Source organism: Castor canadensis, chromosome 4 (assembly GCF_047511655.1).
Source record: "Castor canadensis chromosome 4, mCasCan1.hap1v2, whole genome shotgun sequence".
In the NCBI taxonomy this organism is placed as follows: domain Eukaryota; kingdom Metazoa; phylum Chordata; class Mammalia; order Rodentia; family Castoridae; genus Castor; species Castor canadensis.
In genome coordinates, this window is record NC_133389.1 from 96,999,971 (window position 1) to 97,017,464 (window position 17,494).

Here is a 17,494-nt window from a genome sequence, read left to right on the forward strand (position 1 = left end):
CTTAAGATTTTGCAAGCTGGTTTTCAAGCTATGATGCAGTACTACCTCTCTCCACAGTCATTTTGAGCCACTCCTCTTCCAGTATCTTAGATATGACCCTCTCTTTTCTTCCTAAGGCAATAGATTTACTTTCTTTATAAAGCTTCTCCTATAGATCCCTACCCATATTCCCATTTTTCCTTTCCATCTTTTTCTCTTTTTTTCCTTGTTTTTTGTGTTGGAAATTGAACACAGGGAACTGTGATATACAGTCTATCAGTGAACTATACACCTCTTATCACTTAGATAACATGCTAAATGGCATTCCTTTGGTAAGGCTGTCACTGACCAGTTAACCTAAGAAACCATCTGTCATTCTTGACAATAGCATATTTATATTCACACAGATGGTTTTCTATGACTTTTTAATCTTCAACATGTTGATTAATGTTTAAATTGTTAAATAATTTCTGACATGTAGAAAAATTGCAAGATAATACAAAGGACTCCCATAAAACTTTCACCTAGATTTCATATTTGCTATCATTTTACCACACTTTACCATACTTGCTTTTTAGGTGAATGTACAAACACATATAAAATATAGTCTTTCAAAAATATGTAATATATGGAAAGCTTAATAAATGTCATCCTGTTCAAAAGTCTGGGCAATCTTCATTTTTAGTAGATGTATGACTGAAGTGAGCAATTGGTGTTTTAATACTATACACGTTTGTGATGATTATTCACATGAATTAACCAAAAGAGGAATGTAGAAGACATTCAATATTAGACATAATAAATAATAACAATGCATCTTCCTTTCTTATTAGTAGGAGTGGGATTACGATCCAGTCATCAACTACTATTCTGAACAGATACTAACAATAAATGACCAATTTGTATGCCCCTCTAGGTATAAATTTTGTTTCCTCTTTTTTTTTTGTGATACTAGTGTTTGAAATTAGGCCTTACACTTTCTAAGCAGGTGCTCTATCAATTGAGCCATACCTCCTCCCTTTTTGTTTTAGTTATTTTTCAGATAGGGTCTCAGATTTTTGCTCAGGGCCAGCCTGGACCATGATTCTGATCTTCCTATTCATGCTTCCTGGATAGCTGAAATGACATGTTCATACAACCATACGAAGCTTGCTGGTTGAGATGAGGTCTCATTAACTTTTTGCCTAGGCTAGCCTTGAACTATGATCCTCCCAATCTACAGGTGTGAGCCATCGTGCCTGGATGTTCCCTGAATTTTTAAAATGTTGTTATCAAGTCATTTATTTTGTGTCTCATATTGGAAAACTGAAGTTACTCATGGCTATGACAAAATTATAATTACTTTAGAAGTATTAATTCATTTTATTCTCACAATAGACTTTAAGTATGATGAAGTGAAGAAACTGATGTTTTCAGTAATTAAAATACATTTTTCATTCAGTCAAGGTGTAGCTATGCCGGGATTCAAATTTAAGTCTATTGAATTCTAGAAAGCAGGCTTATAATTATGATGCCATTACTCATAACTACTCCGTAGTAGATGAGTCTCAACAAACATAGAACTAAAACTGAGATATACCTACTAAAAGTGTGACATGGTGGGAACAAAAAAGTTGCTATAAAGGAAGGAATGGGAATTAGGGTAGAGTAAGGAGACTAAAGCAGAAATCTAAGCTAAAAAATGGCCAAGAATATTTCAGTTCATTTTATATCTGGAATCAAATGATATGGAATTCCCTTATTGGGGTGGGCTAGTCTACACTTCAGCCATTGCCACTAAAAATAAATGCCTGATTCAGCATTCTACTTTACCAGAAGTTATCTGACAGCATGTGTCTACTGTATACAGTGAATTGAAGCAAGAATGTTCTCCATCTGCTCACAAGTGAAACACTGGTTTCCATTATAACTGGGTGTAGGGAGAAAATGAGTCAATTATGTGCAGGGAAATACACTGTGCAAGAGAGTGAACTATTAAGCAAACACATTCAATTTCAATGGAAACTTAAAAGCACAAACTACAAAACTATAGTCAAAATATTATAATTCAGACTCTCAAAAGAGAAAGGCCATGAGAGGAAATTGTTGTAATAACTTACAGTAATAGTGCTGATAATTCTTTGCTCTAGAACAGCTGGCTTTATTCTAAAATGGTAGGCATGAAAATAAAGTTCATAAAACTCATATAACTCATTTTTGAATGGACAACTGTCCTTTTGGGGGGCAACGAAGCCCTATATAATCCTAAAATTTGACAACTGGAGAAGCATTTCCTTTGCAAAGTGCTTCAGTTAGCCCTTTTTGTTGACTACAGCCTGACTGTCATTGCGCTTTTTCTCTAATAATCATTATTTGATTTCTCTCATACTGCTCTTTCTGACAGCCAGGTCTCACATTGAGCTTCAGCTGTGTGATAAAAGCACAGTTATGGGTACATTGACCCTCTTGGTTTCAAAATCCATTTCATTCTTGTCAAACTGTGACTTCAATGATGAGAAAAAAGTACAGGGAATAAATCTACATTCTACTCCACAAGAAATGGCAATATTTACTCACCTCCCTTTTCTCAGTCATGATAAGCTACTTTGAGTTTAAAATTGATAGTAAATATTTTTCTCAAATGCCAGTTTATTAACAAGGGCTAACTAGACATGGAAAAATAGAGTTCCATCATTAAAACCACAATAAGAAATGCAAGGGGAAATTTCCTTCTTGAGTTACGCATTTAAGGAACCCTCTCAAATACTCTTGAGTTATGCAACTGTGACCATAAAAATGTTAACAGTGCTTTCTAAAGGTTTTCACTTTTCTATTTAGGGCATAGATGAGAAAGAAAAAGACTTAGGCTGAGCTAGAATTCAGAGTTTAGTGGTTCTACAGAAAGCAGAGAAGAAAGGTGTTAATGGAATTTGGTTGTGATTGGGTGAGAATTTGAACTTCCTGGATGTTAGTGATAAGCAGAAAAGATACAATTATGCAGAAATTACTCATGTGTTTCCTGTCTGAAGCACAACTATAATCATGTTTTCACTGATACTATGGCAAGTTTTGTACTCATCTTGTTAAACAGTAGACTTTATTTTATAGCAATTTTAGTTGTCTCCAATATTGAGCAGATAAGGTAGAATCCCTTTATACTTCTTTTTTTCCTCTCTAACAATTTCCTCTGTTTTAGCATCCTTGCATTAGTTACATATGCTTCAATGAATGAACCCATACAGATATATCATTATTAACTATAGTCCACAGTTGACACTAGAATTCAGTCTTCATGTTGTAAAGTCCTATGGGTTTTGACAATATATAGTGATTCATTGCAGTATTGCACTGAATAATTTCAGTGCTCTAAAACTTCTCTGTACTCTGTTCATTTTTTTCTCTTCCCCAACACCATGCCCTGGAAACTACTATTTTTTTTAGCTTGTCGACAGGTTTTGTTTTTCCAAAATGTCCTGTAGTTTATCTCATAAATTTTCTGCAATAATCACATGCCATTTCCATGCATCTGAATGGGGCTTATACACCCTTGGAACTTTTAAGTTATATAATTACCATATTGCCTATCCGCAAGCACCATTCTCCTCAGATTTAACATCCAGTCTTCTAGACCGAGGTTGGCATGACACAACATTCCACCTTTTCTTAAACTCCACAGCTTCTAGATGACTTTTGGGTATAGGGTAATAGGTAAGAGCCACTTAAGTTTAAATCCTATCTACAATACTTATTGAGTCTTTTTACAAAAGGCAATAATTCCAAGCATCATCTATAAAGGGAAGTAACAGAACTAGGTACCACATAAGACATGGTGAAGATTGAATGAATCAAAGCTAAGGACCTGCTTAGAACAATGATTGGTTCAAAGTAAGCCATCAGTAACATTGTTCTGCACATTCTTCTGCTTCTTTTACTTTCTGGATCTCCTTCAAAGCAAATGGGCCCCATCAGAACTGTAAACTCACATTTTGATTAGCACAAAATAAAAGGATAAGATGTTATGTGATGAGAAACTAGTTCATTCATGATATGCTCTATATGAATGACTAAGACATTTTAGTGTGCACATAAATGATAATATGGTAACAAGGTATTCTGGGATACTGGAGATTATACATGAGAAGATGCTCAATAAAATCACTTTCATCATGAAGTAGCTCACACAGCACAGATGAACTCAGTATGAACTTCATGGGAAGCACTTACTACACTATCGATTTACCTAGGGAATGAGGCATGACAGGATGCTCCTTGAAGTCCTGTGTTATAATAGAGTCTCCTGTAGCTTCTTTACACTTCTACAATATGAACTCTAAACATAAATGTTCTTATGACAAAGATACAATATGATGTTCTTCCCAATTCAAATCTTCAATAAATCCACCTTCTGAAAAATGATATATCTCATTTATACTATAAAAATATTAAAAATTACAGGTGTTAAGGAAGGGGATTTTTTATTTTTTAATTTGTTTAGTTGGACTAGAGTTTGAACTCAGGCTTTCATGTTTCCAAAGCTACACTCTACTGCTTGAGCTACACCGCTAGTACATTTTGCTCTATCTATGTTGGAAATGGGGTCTCATGAAACATTTGCCCAGGCTGGTCTCAAACCTCAATTGTCCAGATCTCAACTTCCCCAGTAGGTAAGATTACAGGTGTGAGCTACCAGCACCTGGCCAGGGATTTGATTTTACTAGGTAAAATGAATATTTATTTTTAAAAAATGTTTTGATTTTTGTCACATCATAATTTAGCCTCCTTTGGGCTACAAAACAAGTTGTATGGGCTATTGATATTCACTATTCTTTAAAATAATTACCTTTAATGAAATATACTTAAACTATTCTTTGAATTATGTAACAGTAAATCAGATGATAAATGAAATATGAGCATTTAATAACTACAAAAATAGACTAAAAATCACGTATGGCTTAACACCCTTCTCTATTCAGCAGCTTTGAATTTATGCATCATCAGTCTGCTTATCCTACTTGGATACTACTTATCTTGGAGATACAGGTGCATACACAGATTTTATGGGTAAGAGGCTTTAAAGATGCCAGACTTTTCATCAGGTCACCCGATTTTGCAAGAAAAATTTCCCTTATCTTCAATCATCTAAGCCTGTATGTTAAAGATTGAGAACTGACTGATGATCTCTAAAATATCATTCCCCATGGAATAAACTAGGAATTTGTCTCTAAATTTAGCATGATTCTAAATAAAAAATACTCTTGCTAGCCATACAGTTTCAACCACTGTTTTGTTGAGGTGAGTGTCACATTCACTATTATTGATGAAGTTGTTAGTGCCATTTTTGTCATCATCCTAGTCACTGCTATTACCATACTTATCTAGTATATGCAGGGCTTTGATAAAGAGCCTCACAATATCCATCAGGAAGAATACAATTTTGTTGTCAAGGAGGTTCATAATCCACAGAAAATATTCCCATGACATTGATCCCATACATTTCTCTCCTGCTTCATTGAAACTATCTGCTTTATTTTTACCAGTTCTTTTTGCTAACAAAAACCTCATTGTATTCAGATATTTATTATCCCCTGTTCCTTACCACCACCAAAGTTTGCTTGACTCAGGAGAAATTGTGATCTCAAAATTCATGGGTGGATTCCAGTTAATCCAAATATAAACAGCACAAAGGCTGTAAGTGTCCCTTACAAAATTATTTGTCTCTTTACACCTTAAAACTTGACAGGACAAGAAATAATCTATGAAATGTACAGAGCTCCCAGGGGGAGAATATTCATCCCTGTGCCATGTAGTGTTGAGCACAGAGCACCATATCTTGGTGGATGCATAGGTAAAGGAGAACAATGGACAAGGGAAAATTTTGAAGACAGTAGAATGACTTTAACAAGACTTCCCAACTACCAGAGTAGGAAATTTTCACCTTACATCCTTGGCTCTGGAACCATAAGATGGTGCTGGTCCTAGCCATGACCTGGACCTAGCCCTGACCTGGACCTGGATCTGGTTCTGGACTTGGCTCTGGACCAATGACAGCTTGTCTTTCTCCATCTCCATTTTCTAAATGAGAGATTTTTGTTACTTTTAATGACTGATTCATCATCTTATACAAGGTGTGAAGGAGAGAGTGGGTAAGATTTAGCTTGCCTTTGGGTTCATAGATTACTGTACATAACGGCATGATGGGAAAGGGAATGTATTCCACATGTAGGAAGAAAGGTGCATTTAAATATTTGCTAGCCAGAAGAGACAATTCCAGCATAACAGCCTAGTCAAATTATTGCATATAACTGTGTCTGTATATCTTCACTATTTTCCCCCTCCACTAGGTAGGAGCAGAATATTGCAGTAACCTTAAAAGTCTACCATTTTAAAATGAAAAGTAACTTGATATTTGAATAACCACAAAGAGAGAACCTATTCATTAACCTGGGAAACCCTCATTGGACTAATATATGAGCATTAAATATAATTTTATTGTGTTATGTCACAATTTCAAATTTTGTAAAAGTAATTACTATCACCCTAAAAATACTGTGATTATAAAGAGATTATCTTAGTGATATTCATTTGAAGTTTAGTGTATACTCTGTGAAAATTAAACTGTTTTTTTGTCAATTTAATTAATAAATAATTTGAATTTGTGGGCATTTGAAATTTCTATTCAATTAAATTAATAATACTATTATTTTAAAAATAAAAACAAACATAAATTATAGAGCAGACCTACTTAGAGGCTTTTTGATCTTTTTAGAGTTTCAAATACTTTACATAGCTTCTGAATTGAATTTATAAAATGAATTAACTTCTTAGGAATGTAATCAAATTAACTAGATTGCCAATTCTACAATTCATTTTGAGACCTATACTGGAGGCTTCCAGAGGCAGGAATGCTTTAATTTTGTATTGCTTTTAAACTAATTTTGTGTTATACTAAGTCAAATTTAGGAAGAAAATGTAGAGATTTTCTAAATAGGTTGGTTGATGATGTTATCATAGCTACTTTCAGTTATTACAAACAAAATCAATGGCAAAAATTATTACTTTTGTTTTTCAAACAAAAATATGAAATTAGTATAAGATGCTTTTGGGACATATTTTATCTTTATTTAATGGTTTGTCCAAGCACAATTTTTATTTCACTTGCTTACAAAGACAATTATTTCATTAAAGACAAACAGGGGAAACAAAAAGGACCAAATATCTTCAATATTTGCCCTTTCCTTTTGTGTGACTAAAAAGAAAAAAAAGAGTAAAAGCCATTTTATGTTGGAAAATATCCACCTTGACCCTAAAGCCAGGCCAATCTCTCCCTAGTCAAGCCACTAAATGTCTGGCTCAAGGGAAAATATCAATTTTGGTTCAATATCCTGCAAGTCTCAGCACTCAGGAAGAACAAAACATAACTCAGCATAAAAGCTGAATGTTGGTTTTACTTCTTTTTTATTTCTTGTTTTTTGACTGAATATGACTATGCAGGCTATGGCAAAATCCCAAATTGATCTTATATATTAAAGTGTGGTAATATATAGGAAGAATGGTGGCAAACACTTATTTTATTGTTTTTAATTTTTATCTTTTCCCTGTGGTGTTTATAAACTAAGATTTTTCATTTTTTGAAAATATGATTTTGTGCCTGATCCATTATTTACATCAGAAATTTAATTTACCACTTAGTATTTTGTGTATTGTGGGGAATAATTTGTTTTTGGTAAATGATAATAACTAAAACTACCCATTGTAATATTTGATATTTCATGAATAACTTTTTTCTTTCCTAACTTCATGAAAGATTACATCACCTTTGATGTCCTGGCCACAGCTGAGGGATAAAGGAAAGTTCCCTGTACACTTTCTTGTTTTCATAGAACTCCATGTAGAAAACAACTAGAAATTATTTCAAACTTCTTGAAAGTGTAAAAATAATCTTTTCTTCTATTAGCACAGATTCTTCTAGTATCGAAAGCTTTTGTCTGGCAGAGAATTAACAAAGCTTTCAGGCCACTTGAGAATTATTTTATAAGTGAAACAATAATTTACTTAATATTACACCAGTGGTTTGGAAATGTTCATTTTGCTTCCAAAAGTGTTGGAGAATCTGAAAGAATAAAAACTACCATGAGTTTCACAAAGTATGTCTTTAAAGATAAAAATAGGGATAGTAAGGGTATTATTCAGAATGCTCCCACCCCAGCCACTTCTCAATATTGTTCAAGATGTTAGAAGAAAAACACAAACTATCATTTGCCTTGAAAATTAATAAGAAAAATATTTCTTAGAAGGAGTTTAAGTGACTTTGGCTAAAAGGAAATAGAAGAGGAAAAGAGGAGTTGAATTAAAATAATACTTCCCCACTTTACAAACAAGTTTAACTAAAGTAAAGAGAACTCTCAGTGACTGGGAGGGAGATTGACACATGAGAAAGGAGTTTCATAGGCCAGTGGTTATAGGTGATGATGTTTACTCATAAAGCATTGTCCTTTCTTCATGTCAGCCTGGCCCTATTTCATTCCCAAGTCACCCTGCCCTTCAGTTGCTAAAGGTAAAAATGGTCTAATTCAATGACTCATTTGGGTGGCCATGCACCCTAGTTCTGACCAAGAAGACATGAGGAAATATCTTCTCTGAAGCTGCTTCTGTATCTATGGAAGAAACAGGACTGTTTTCAAACTAAGTGCCATCTTCCTACAAAGGATCCCTATAACTTTAGCAGTCATCTTATGACCACAGGGAAATTAGCCTGAAAACAGTATGTTAAAGGTCATATGAAGATATAGAAGGACCCAGGTATTTAATGACGGTACTAAGTTATTAAAGTAATCAACCTAGGATTGTCTTAAATCTACATTTTATGTAACCCAATAAGTTGATTCTTAAATTATATAAAAAGTTTTTTCTCTGTCATTTTACTTATTTGAGTGGACAGCATTTAGGGTGGGAATTCCAAAAAGAAAACCTTTTCATAGGTAGTGAGTGAAGAGTTAAGAAAATACTCAGTAGTTATTAGAAATAGAATTATGTATTTAGTAATTTATAGACAAGCTTGAGTGGCATTAAAAACTAAAAGAGTTTTAAAAAAGAAAAGAAGAAAATAGCAAGGACAACAGGTAGACTTGGGGATGTTTTCCATTATGCTGACTTTGTAAATGATGAGTTGGTGAATAGTGTGGAAGTTGAAGCAAGTTGGATGATGCTTTGAGCTAAGGCTATAATACACATGAATAATTCTAAGTTGTTTTGCTACATTCCCAATCTAATAAAATGTGATAGAAAAATATCATTTTTCATAAGAGAAAACAGGAATTAAAAGTAATACATGATCCTCCACTTGAAGAACAATCTGGAAAAAATTTTGTAGAAAGGTTTTACATTGACCAAAAATAAATAAATAAATAAACCCGGCTAAGTATGGTGGCAAATCCCAGCTACTCGGGGAGAAAAGGGCTGAATGCCAGCAAGGCAAAGGCAAGAGACCTTATTTGAAAAAAAACAAAACAAAAATCCTTAAAAGCTGATGTAATGGGGCATGGTTCAAGTGATATAGCACTTACATAGTAAACACAAGGCCCTGAGTTCAATCTCTAGTACCAACAAAAATTAAAAAAAAAAAAAAAGAGAGAGAATAATATGGATATATATAAAACAGCTAACATATATTTCTATCTTTGAATGAACCACTGAACTTTCAAGTTCAGTCAAAATTAGTGTACACTATAAAACACATGCTTTAACATCCACATAGTCTATGTATTTGCATCACAACTCTGGAAATGAACTTTGGATTTTGCAGGAGAACTTTCCTAGAACTTTCAATGAATTGGTCTTAGATAAGTAAATATTGACTGAGTTAATTTTCCATGGACCCAGGAGGAGTATTAGACTCACTAAGATAAGGTAGTAGTAAAGTAGGGAATAAGGAGAGACAGGGAAATATTCAGATATTTGGTTTCTAGATGGTAAAAAGATATGTTATAAAACACCAACAGGAATCTGTAAATGTTGGCAAAATTTTGATATAATTAATGAAAATGTAAAAGCTTAAGGATGTTGTCATTACATTTTATTAATTGTTCATTGGATATAAGGAGAAATAAGTAAATCATCACTCCATTGGTAAATTCCATTACACAGGTGAATTCAGAAGTTAGCCTATCTGAGTACTGCTCCTGTAATAAGACCTGAATTGTGTAGAAGAAGCGATAATCTAAAATATAATTTTACCAGCTCATTTTATACATTAGCCATTTTCTTTGAAGAGACATTAAGTCCCTGATGTCCAGAACAGAATTTACAACAGGTCAACACATGAACTTATGGGAATTGGTTATTGAAAGTATTGAAATGCTTTCAGTTTTCTATGAATTTTTTCCCAGTGGAAAAGGAATACAAGAGATTCTGAGGGACACTAGTTAACATTAGTCTTGCCTGTTTTGCTAAAGGGGATCTGATTCCTGTTGGTGGGAATGTAAATTACTATACCTATTAAGGAAAACTCAAAATTCCTGAAAAAAAACTAAAACTAAAACTATCTATTATGTGATATAGCAATCTCATTACTTGATATGTATAAAGGAAAGGAAGTAAATATGTCAAAAGTTATCTACACTCCCATGTTTATTGACTGTTACAGTAGTCAAGATATTGGATCAATCTAAGTGTTTATAAATGCATGAAATAAATATAACATTTATGTATTAATAAATATTAATATTTATATATAATATTATTCAGCCACGATATCTTGTCATTTGCAGCCATGTGGATCATCCAGGAAGTTATTATGTTAAGTGAAATTAGCCAGTCAGAGAAGGCCAAATACTATATATTTTCTTTCACATGTGGAAGCTATAAAGGTATAGTTCATACAGGTGGAGAGAATAGTAGTAATCAGGAACTGAGAAGGGTGGGAGTGTGTAGGAAGAAAAAGATTTGTTAGTGGGTATGGAGTTACAATTAGATGGGGGAAAAGTTCTAGAATTCTCTAGCACAATAAGATGACCATAGTTTACAATAGTTTGTTATATATTGCAAGAGAGTTCAAAGAGGGGACTTTGAATGTTTTCACTATAAAGAAATGGCAAATGTTTAATATGATGTATATAAATGTATTTACCCTGATTTGACCATCATATATCATATACATGTAATCAAAATATCACAATACATTAATTGTACCTACCATTAATTATTTTTTTCTTTTAAAAAAGAAAAGAAAAGAATGAAAGAGATGTACATCCTTAAGCAATGAGATTTTGAGAGCTCTGATTTTGGGAGCCCATAATATCACTGTACTGAAGTTGTGAAGGAGGCTATGAAATAAATTTTTTTTTAAGTTTTCTTTGGAGATGAGAAAGGAGCAGTTTTATATTAGGAAGTGAGGACTCACAATTTGTCAGAAGGTGAATAAGAATGTGACAATATTAGACAAGTTATGAGTTGCAGACCAGCCCCCATCCTGCAAGGTTATTACCTCCATGAGAAGAAAAGGGGACACAGAATTATGGCTTTAGACCATTTCTTAATTTTCACACCCAGAATCATCTCAATCTTCAAACCAACAAGTATGGTTGTGGAGTCGAAAAAGCTATTTCTGGGCTTAATTTACCCACAATGTAGCCTGAGATATTTAAAAGTCAAAAGTCTGTAACAATTCTATGCTACTCTAAGTGAATTAATTTGCAAGGGAAGTTTTCAACTTGGGGTGAGAGTAGTCTCTGAGAACCACCTAACTGAGGTGAGAAACTTGCTATCAGCCCTGAAGATCTCTTTGTTACAAAACTCCTTTCATGTGCATAGGCAAACTTAAATCTTTTTCAGTGCTCACAAAGCATCTCAGAGTTGACTTTCATTAGTCATGCCTGCTCCCTGATGATTGCTAACTTTGCTCCTACTTTTAATTTTTCAGCCATGATTAGTTTCAACAACAATGGACATGTAGATGAGTAATGGGAAAGAGTCCTTTAACTATGAAATACTGTAATTGCTCTTGTGTGAACTTAACTTCTTATGACTGGAGGAACTTCACTCTCCTGTCTTCAGCTCTTATAAAAGAAAAAGACAGCACCACACTTTCCCTCCTTGTTGATATAGGGTCACAGATTCACAAATAAATCCTACAGACCACTCTGCTATCAGCTCTCCATAAGACAAAAAGCTTATCCTATCTAAAAATGAGTACACATTGTACTAAGAAAATATTTTAACTTTCTGCTGTTTCACTAGCCTGGTGAATTTTCCCCTTCCTTCTATTTAGCTCTCTCACAAAATTTTATTGAACTTGCACCAAATCTCACAGTGATATTTTTCTTAAATTTTCAACTCCAACTTCAGTACCTTTACCAAAATATCTAATTTTACTATGCTTTCTGCTTTTCTTTTTTAACATTACTGAGGTGTGAACTCAGGGTCTTGTGTACACTAAGCAAGCACTGTGCCACTTGAGCACGCCTCCAGTACTTTTTGCTTATAGTTATTTTTCAGATAGGATCTCACACGCTTGCCTGAGCCAGCCTTGAGCTGTGATCCTCCTATCTCTGCTTCCTGAATAGCAGGGATTACAGATCTATGAACCACCATGTCTGGCCCTTACACTGCTTTTCTAATACTTATCTGTCTTCAGATTAATGCCCTCAGTGCTTCTGCAACAATTTCACACTCAAAGTATAATGCATTCTTGTTTCAAGTCTAAAAGGGAAGATTTAAATTTGATAGGAAGCTGAGGGCCACACCTTAGAACTAAAACTGTAGAATAGTTCCATTCTTGACTGGCAGTTACAATCCTTATTAAACCAGATAATGCGTGGTTTAGCATTAAAGCAATGTCATGTTCAAAAACACAACTCAGAATATGGGAAGGGCAGATAAAGGAGAATGATGGAGGAGGTTAATTTAACTAAGGTATATTGTAAGCACTTTTGTAAATGTCACAACTTACCCCCACTACAATAATAATATGATAATAAAAAATAATTTTAAAATGTAGTTCAACAGATGAGCAATAATGAAGAAATTTATTCTTTATCCTTATCTTTGGGAGACATGAACCTAACCCAAATATCTTACAACACAATTGTTAATATGTTACCTTCTTCCTTGCTGGGATTCAGGTTATGCTACTCCACAATATGGCATTTTAGGATTTGAGGAAACAGCAGAAGCAGAAGGAATACCTTCTGACCAAAGGTCATAAAAGAATTCTCTGATTTATCTTGAAAGTGAGGGTCCTAAAAGTGCCTACCCTATACTGGCAGGAAAGGAATGTCTTTATCTTTGCCAAAGAAAAGAATATGAACAGACAGGCCTTGCTAAACTACCCCCTTCCCCTTGGTTCACTAGGATTAGATAAAAACCCTTTTGTCTGATTATGTTTCTCCACAATTACCCATTTTTTTTCTTTAATGTAGCATTAAAAAATATGGATTTCCTGGTTTCTTTGGGTTTCCAGTTGTAAGTGTGCCTACATCTTTAAAATGTACAAAAAATAGTTTTTCTTACTTTTCTTGTGAACATCCCTTCTATTATAGGTACCTCAGTCATGAACTTAGCAATGGATGAGAAGCTCCTCTTTCTCCCACATCCTCATACCCACTGTTGCTCTGTTCTTACTCCTCTAATACCCAGTGCATACTTCATCTTTATTTCTAGGTTGTACCTCATTTTGTATTTCCACTTCCTCATTATCTTAATTATATTAAATTTAATCTATATTACATAAGCCCTTTTAGGAGAGTTTGTGGTAGAAAGTGAATAGGTTTAGAAGTATGCAGACTATCTTTGTTGAGGCAGGACTTTGTTCTTAACCATTAAAAAAGCAAAACCAAGTGACAGACATGCTATTTTTATTATTGGCTGGACTGTGACCTCTATGTTCTATGTACAGTTCTTCTAGTTGCAATGACTCCACAGAAATACCTTTTGAAATTCAAGGAATAGTTGAAAGGAAATATTACTAAAAAAAAAAAAAAATGAAAGTAAGAAGAAAATTTCGTGTCTCTGGAAAAACAGACTGAATTGATGAGTTGATATCAGTATCTCAAAATTCAAGATAATGAACCAAAAAGGTTGGTAAAAATTTCTTGGGCCATGACCTGGTGGCTCTCACTTATAATCATAGCTACCTCGTTGAGACTGGTAAGATCACGGTTTGAGGTCAGCTGAGGGTGGAAGAGTGAGACTACATCTCAATGGAAAAAAAGCATGCTAGTTTGCTCCTGTCATTCCAACAATGGCAGTAAGCCTCAAATAGGAAGATTGCAGTTTAGACTGGCTTGATCATAAAGCAAGACCCTGTCTTCAAAAATAGAGCAAAAGGGCTGGAGGCATGGCTCAAGTGGGTGCCTTCCTAGCAAGCATGAAGCCTTGAGTTCAAATCCAAGTACTGTCAAAGAGACAAAAAATATGTATCTTCTTGGAAGATTTGGGTTGGAGCCTTGTCCAAGTCGTACTAAGAATCCAGAGAAAATTAGCAATCTGTATTCAAGCTTCGAGGAACTAAAACAAAAAAGATATTTTAAAAAATAATAATGACAATTCTGCAATAGATGTTAGATACAAATCTAACAGAAACAGTATTTAAGGAAGTAAGGCAAGTCTTCTTCCATTTCCAAACCTATCAAGGTCAAGCTGTAAAAGTTCAGTTGGTTAATATATTCTGATATTTCTGAACTGAGGTTATAAAGGTCAGAGCCAAACACATATCACTCTGAACAATAGCAAAGGTAGGTGAAACTTTACTGGTGGAACATTTCTCTTTTATTGGAACTATCCATAATCACTCTATAGCAAGCCCAATGTAGTCCAGTACAGAATCTCAAGGAAAGGTCTACTGCTGCTTTCCTAGATAGCACCACATTAAACTCAACCAAATTTCTGTTAAGATAAAAGAAGAATATCGTTGAAAGTGTTCAGTTGCCAACATGCCTATATTTATAAGCTTTTCCGTCTCTGGTATCTATAATTCATGGTTGAAAACTGTGCTAGAAAGACAGAGGAAACAAAAAATTTCAAAGAATCTATTGTGATAAATGATACATGACAAAATTACATTTAAACTGTTACTAGGCCCAAAGGAATCCAGCAGAGAATAAGTGCAAACAATGTGGTGGTTTCTACTCATAATTCCATTGACAAAAATGACAAAATATGTTTCTTTCATATAATGACAGGGAGAAATAGGAAGCTTGAAAACATAAAATATGTTGTTGTTCTTAAAGAAAGATGATGTTCACATGCATTCTATTGCAGATTGGCAGTTTCATTTAAAAAGGGTTTATGGATCTTTGCTTTTAAAAACCGGGAAGGATAAGAGCAGAAGAAAGAGGGGAGAAGCACAATAGCTTTCTTTACCTCTTAACATTGGCAACAGTCAAGACTTCTAAAGGCTAATTTGAAATTTGGTTAGTACATCCAGGGAGAAACATGAAAGCAAACTTATTTCTAAATAGGATGCCAAAAAGTGTGGTTAGCACATTTGTAAATTTCCAATTCTTTCTTACTACCCTTATCCAACCACCCAAACAAATCAGTTTAAATACAACTTCTTTTACTAATGTCTTTTTGAAACATCACTACAGTCAAGGAACCATCTGCTGCAAATACAAATAAAGCTACATTCAAGAATTATATTACATAGCCTTCCTAGCAAAGTTCTTACGTGCAAGCTGTTCTTGTCAAAATCAGAACCATTGTGATGATGCATCTTAATATTCAGTCAGACTTTAAGTAAAGAGTGACAAAAGTCCACATATGGATGACAGCTGTTTCTTCAGTAAATATTTTCCCATTTATTGAATGGAGGCTTATGGCAGTTTAGGATATGTTCCATCAGACATTTCAGCCTGAACTGCCTGAGGACTTCAAACAATAACAAGGAGAAAATTTCAGTTTTCAAATATTTTTGGTTTTCACTACAATAACCTCTTCAAAAACCACTTTGCCAAGTAAAGTAGTATACTATGGGATTCATTTCCGAGTATCTTTGCCCAATACGACTGGTGAAAAAAGCGAATTCGTGGGACTCTATACCGTTTTTTGTGCCTCAACCTCTAATAATACAAGTATGTTTGTTAAGTAAAGGAATTTTTTCTGTATTGTCTTTAACATGGATCTATCCTGACACTCCTCTGGTGAACACAAAAGCACTTCTTAGGAGAGTGGAACGTTGTTTGTGTCTTAGGATAGTCTACGATATACATCTGTTAAGAAGCTGATATTCCCCAGCTTCTGAATAGAGAATCATAGCCTTTTTCCTTCTGCAAGGCAGGTGCTAAACCCAATAATTTTCTTTTAAAATTTTGAGTGTGCAGTCTTATTTTGCAGACCAGGCATGATAAAGAAAAATTTCTTACCCTGCTATTGGATCTACTGCTATTGCTTTAGGATTATGAAGCTCCAGATCAATCAGGGTGATACACAGAGACCCATTGTAATTACAAACAAAGATCCGGTCACTGACATGGTCCACAAAATAGAGATTTCTGGTGAGCCAGTCAATCGCCATTTGTTCCACATCTGAAAAACACATAAACAAAATTATTTAGTCACAGGTAAATATCTAACATCATAAACCAAACAGTACATATGCTTGTCCAAGCCATTACGTAGGACACTTCCAAATTATAGGCATTTTTACAAATCTTACAGAAAAATCTCTTGCTATGCCATAGTAACATGAGTTTATGAAGGAAAACAATAACTACTTCTTCATACTTTTCTCCTTGCTATCTGAAGACTGAGGATGACCTAGACAAATGGACAAAGAATTTCTAAATCCTAATGAAAAGACTTTGAACATAATCTTTCTCTTACATTTTGCATTTGTCCAACATAATTCATTCAATCCAATGAATGTAACAGGTTCAATTCAATGATATAGCTAAAATCTGTAGGTACTATCTTTCATGAACTGAAAGCAAGCCTTTGTTCTTAGATCCTGTTCTATTGACAAAAAAACAAAACCAATAAAAAGAAAAGGAGGGGGGTGATGTGTGGTATGAGGGAGGTGGTGAACAAGGTAGAAAAAGAGAGCTGTAGTATCCTTTTGCTTACAAAAAGAGTTCAAAACATGGAAACAAAGCAATAAAGTAAAGCGAAGGTCACAGGTTCTTTCAGCTGCATGTTAGGCATTGTTAAAAAAGGCCTAGTCAAGGATTGACTCATTCTATGAAGTGTGTTGTTCAATAAATAGTGCTTTCTGTAATGATGGAAGTATTCATATCTATGCTGTACAATAACATAGCAAACCCAAATGCATCTAGTGAGCATTTAAGAAATGACTAATATGACAGGGAAACTGAATCTTTAAGTCCATTCCATTTTAATTGATTTAAATTTAAATTCAAATGACATGAGTATCTTATGGCTATTATGGATAATACACCTCCAGAAGAATGTATCTAAGATTAATTCAAACATTTTGATCAGATCAGTGCACTGAAATTGCATGTTAATTTGTAAGCAATTATCTGGTAGAATAATCTCAAAGGTTATGTTTTTATTACACTATGAGGCATTATATATTTTTATA

General features: G+C 34.1%; 1 protein-coding gene across 6 annotated transcripts in view; it reads right to left on the reverse strand.

Annotated features, from left to right (window-relative positions):
• Lrp1b (LDL receptor related protein 1B) overlaps positions 1–17,494 on the reverse strand; it is a 1,877,349-nt gene that overhangs the window by 939,599 nt on the left and 920,256 nt on the right. For all 6 annotated transcript variants that reach the window (XR_012447185.1, XM_074070662.1, XM_074070660.1 and 3 more), the window contains one exon: positions 16,317–16,479. Coding sequence is in view for 5 of the 6 variants with exons in the window: in XM_074070662.1 (XP_073926763.1) it covers positions 16,317–16,479 (163 nt within the window). In the remaining variant the exon portion in view is untranslated. The remainder of the gene's footprint in view (positions 1–16,316; positions 16,480–17,494) is intronic.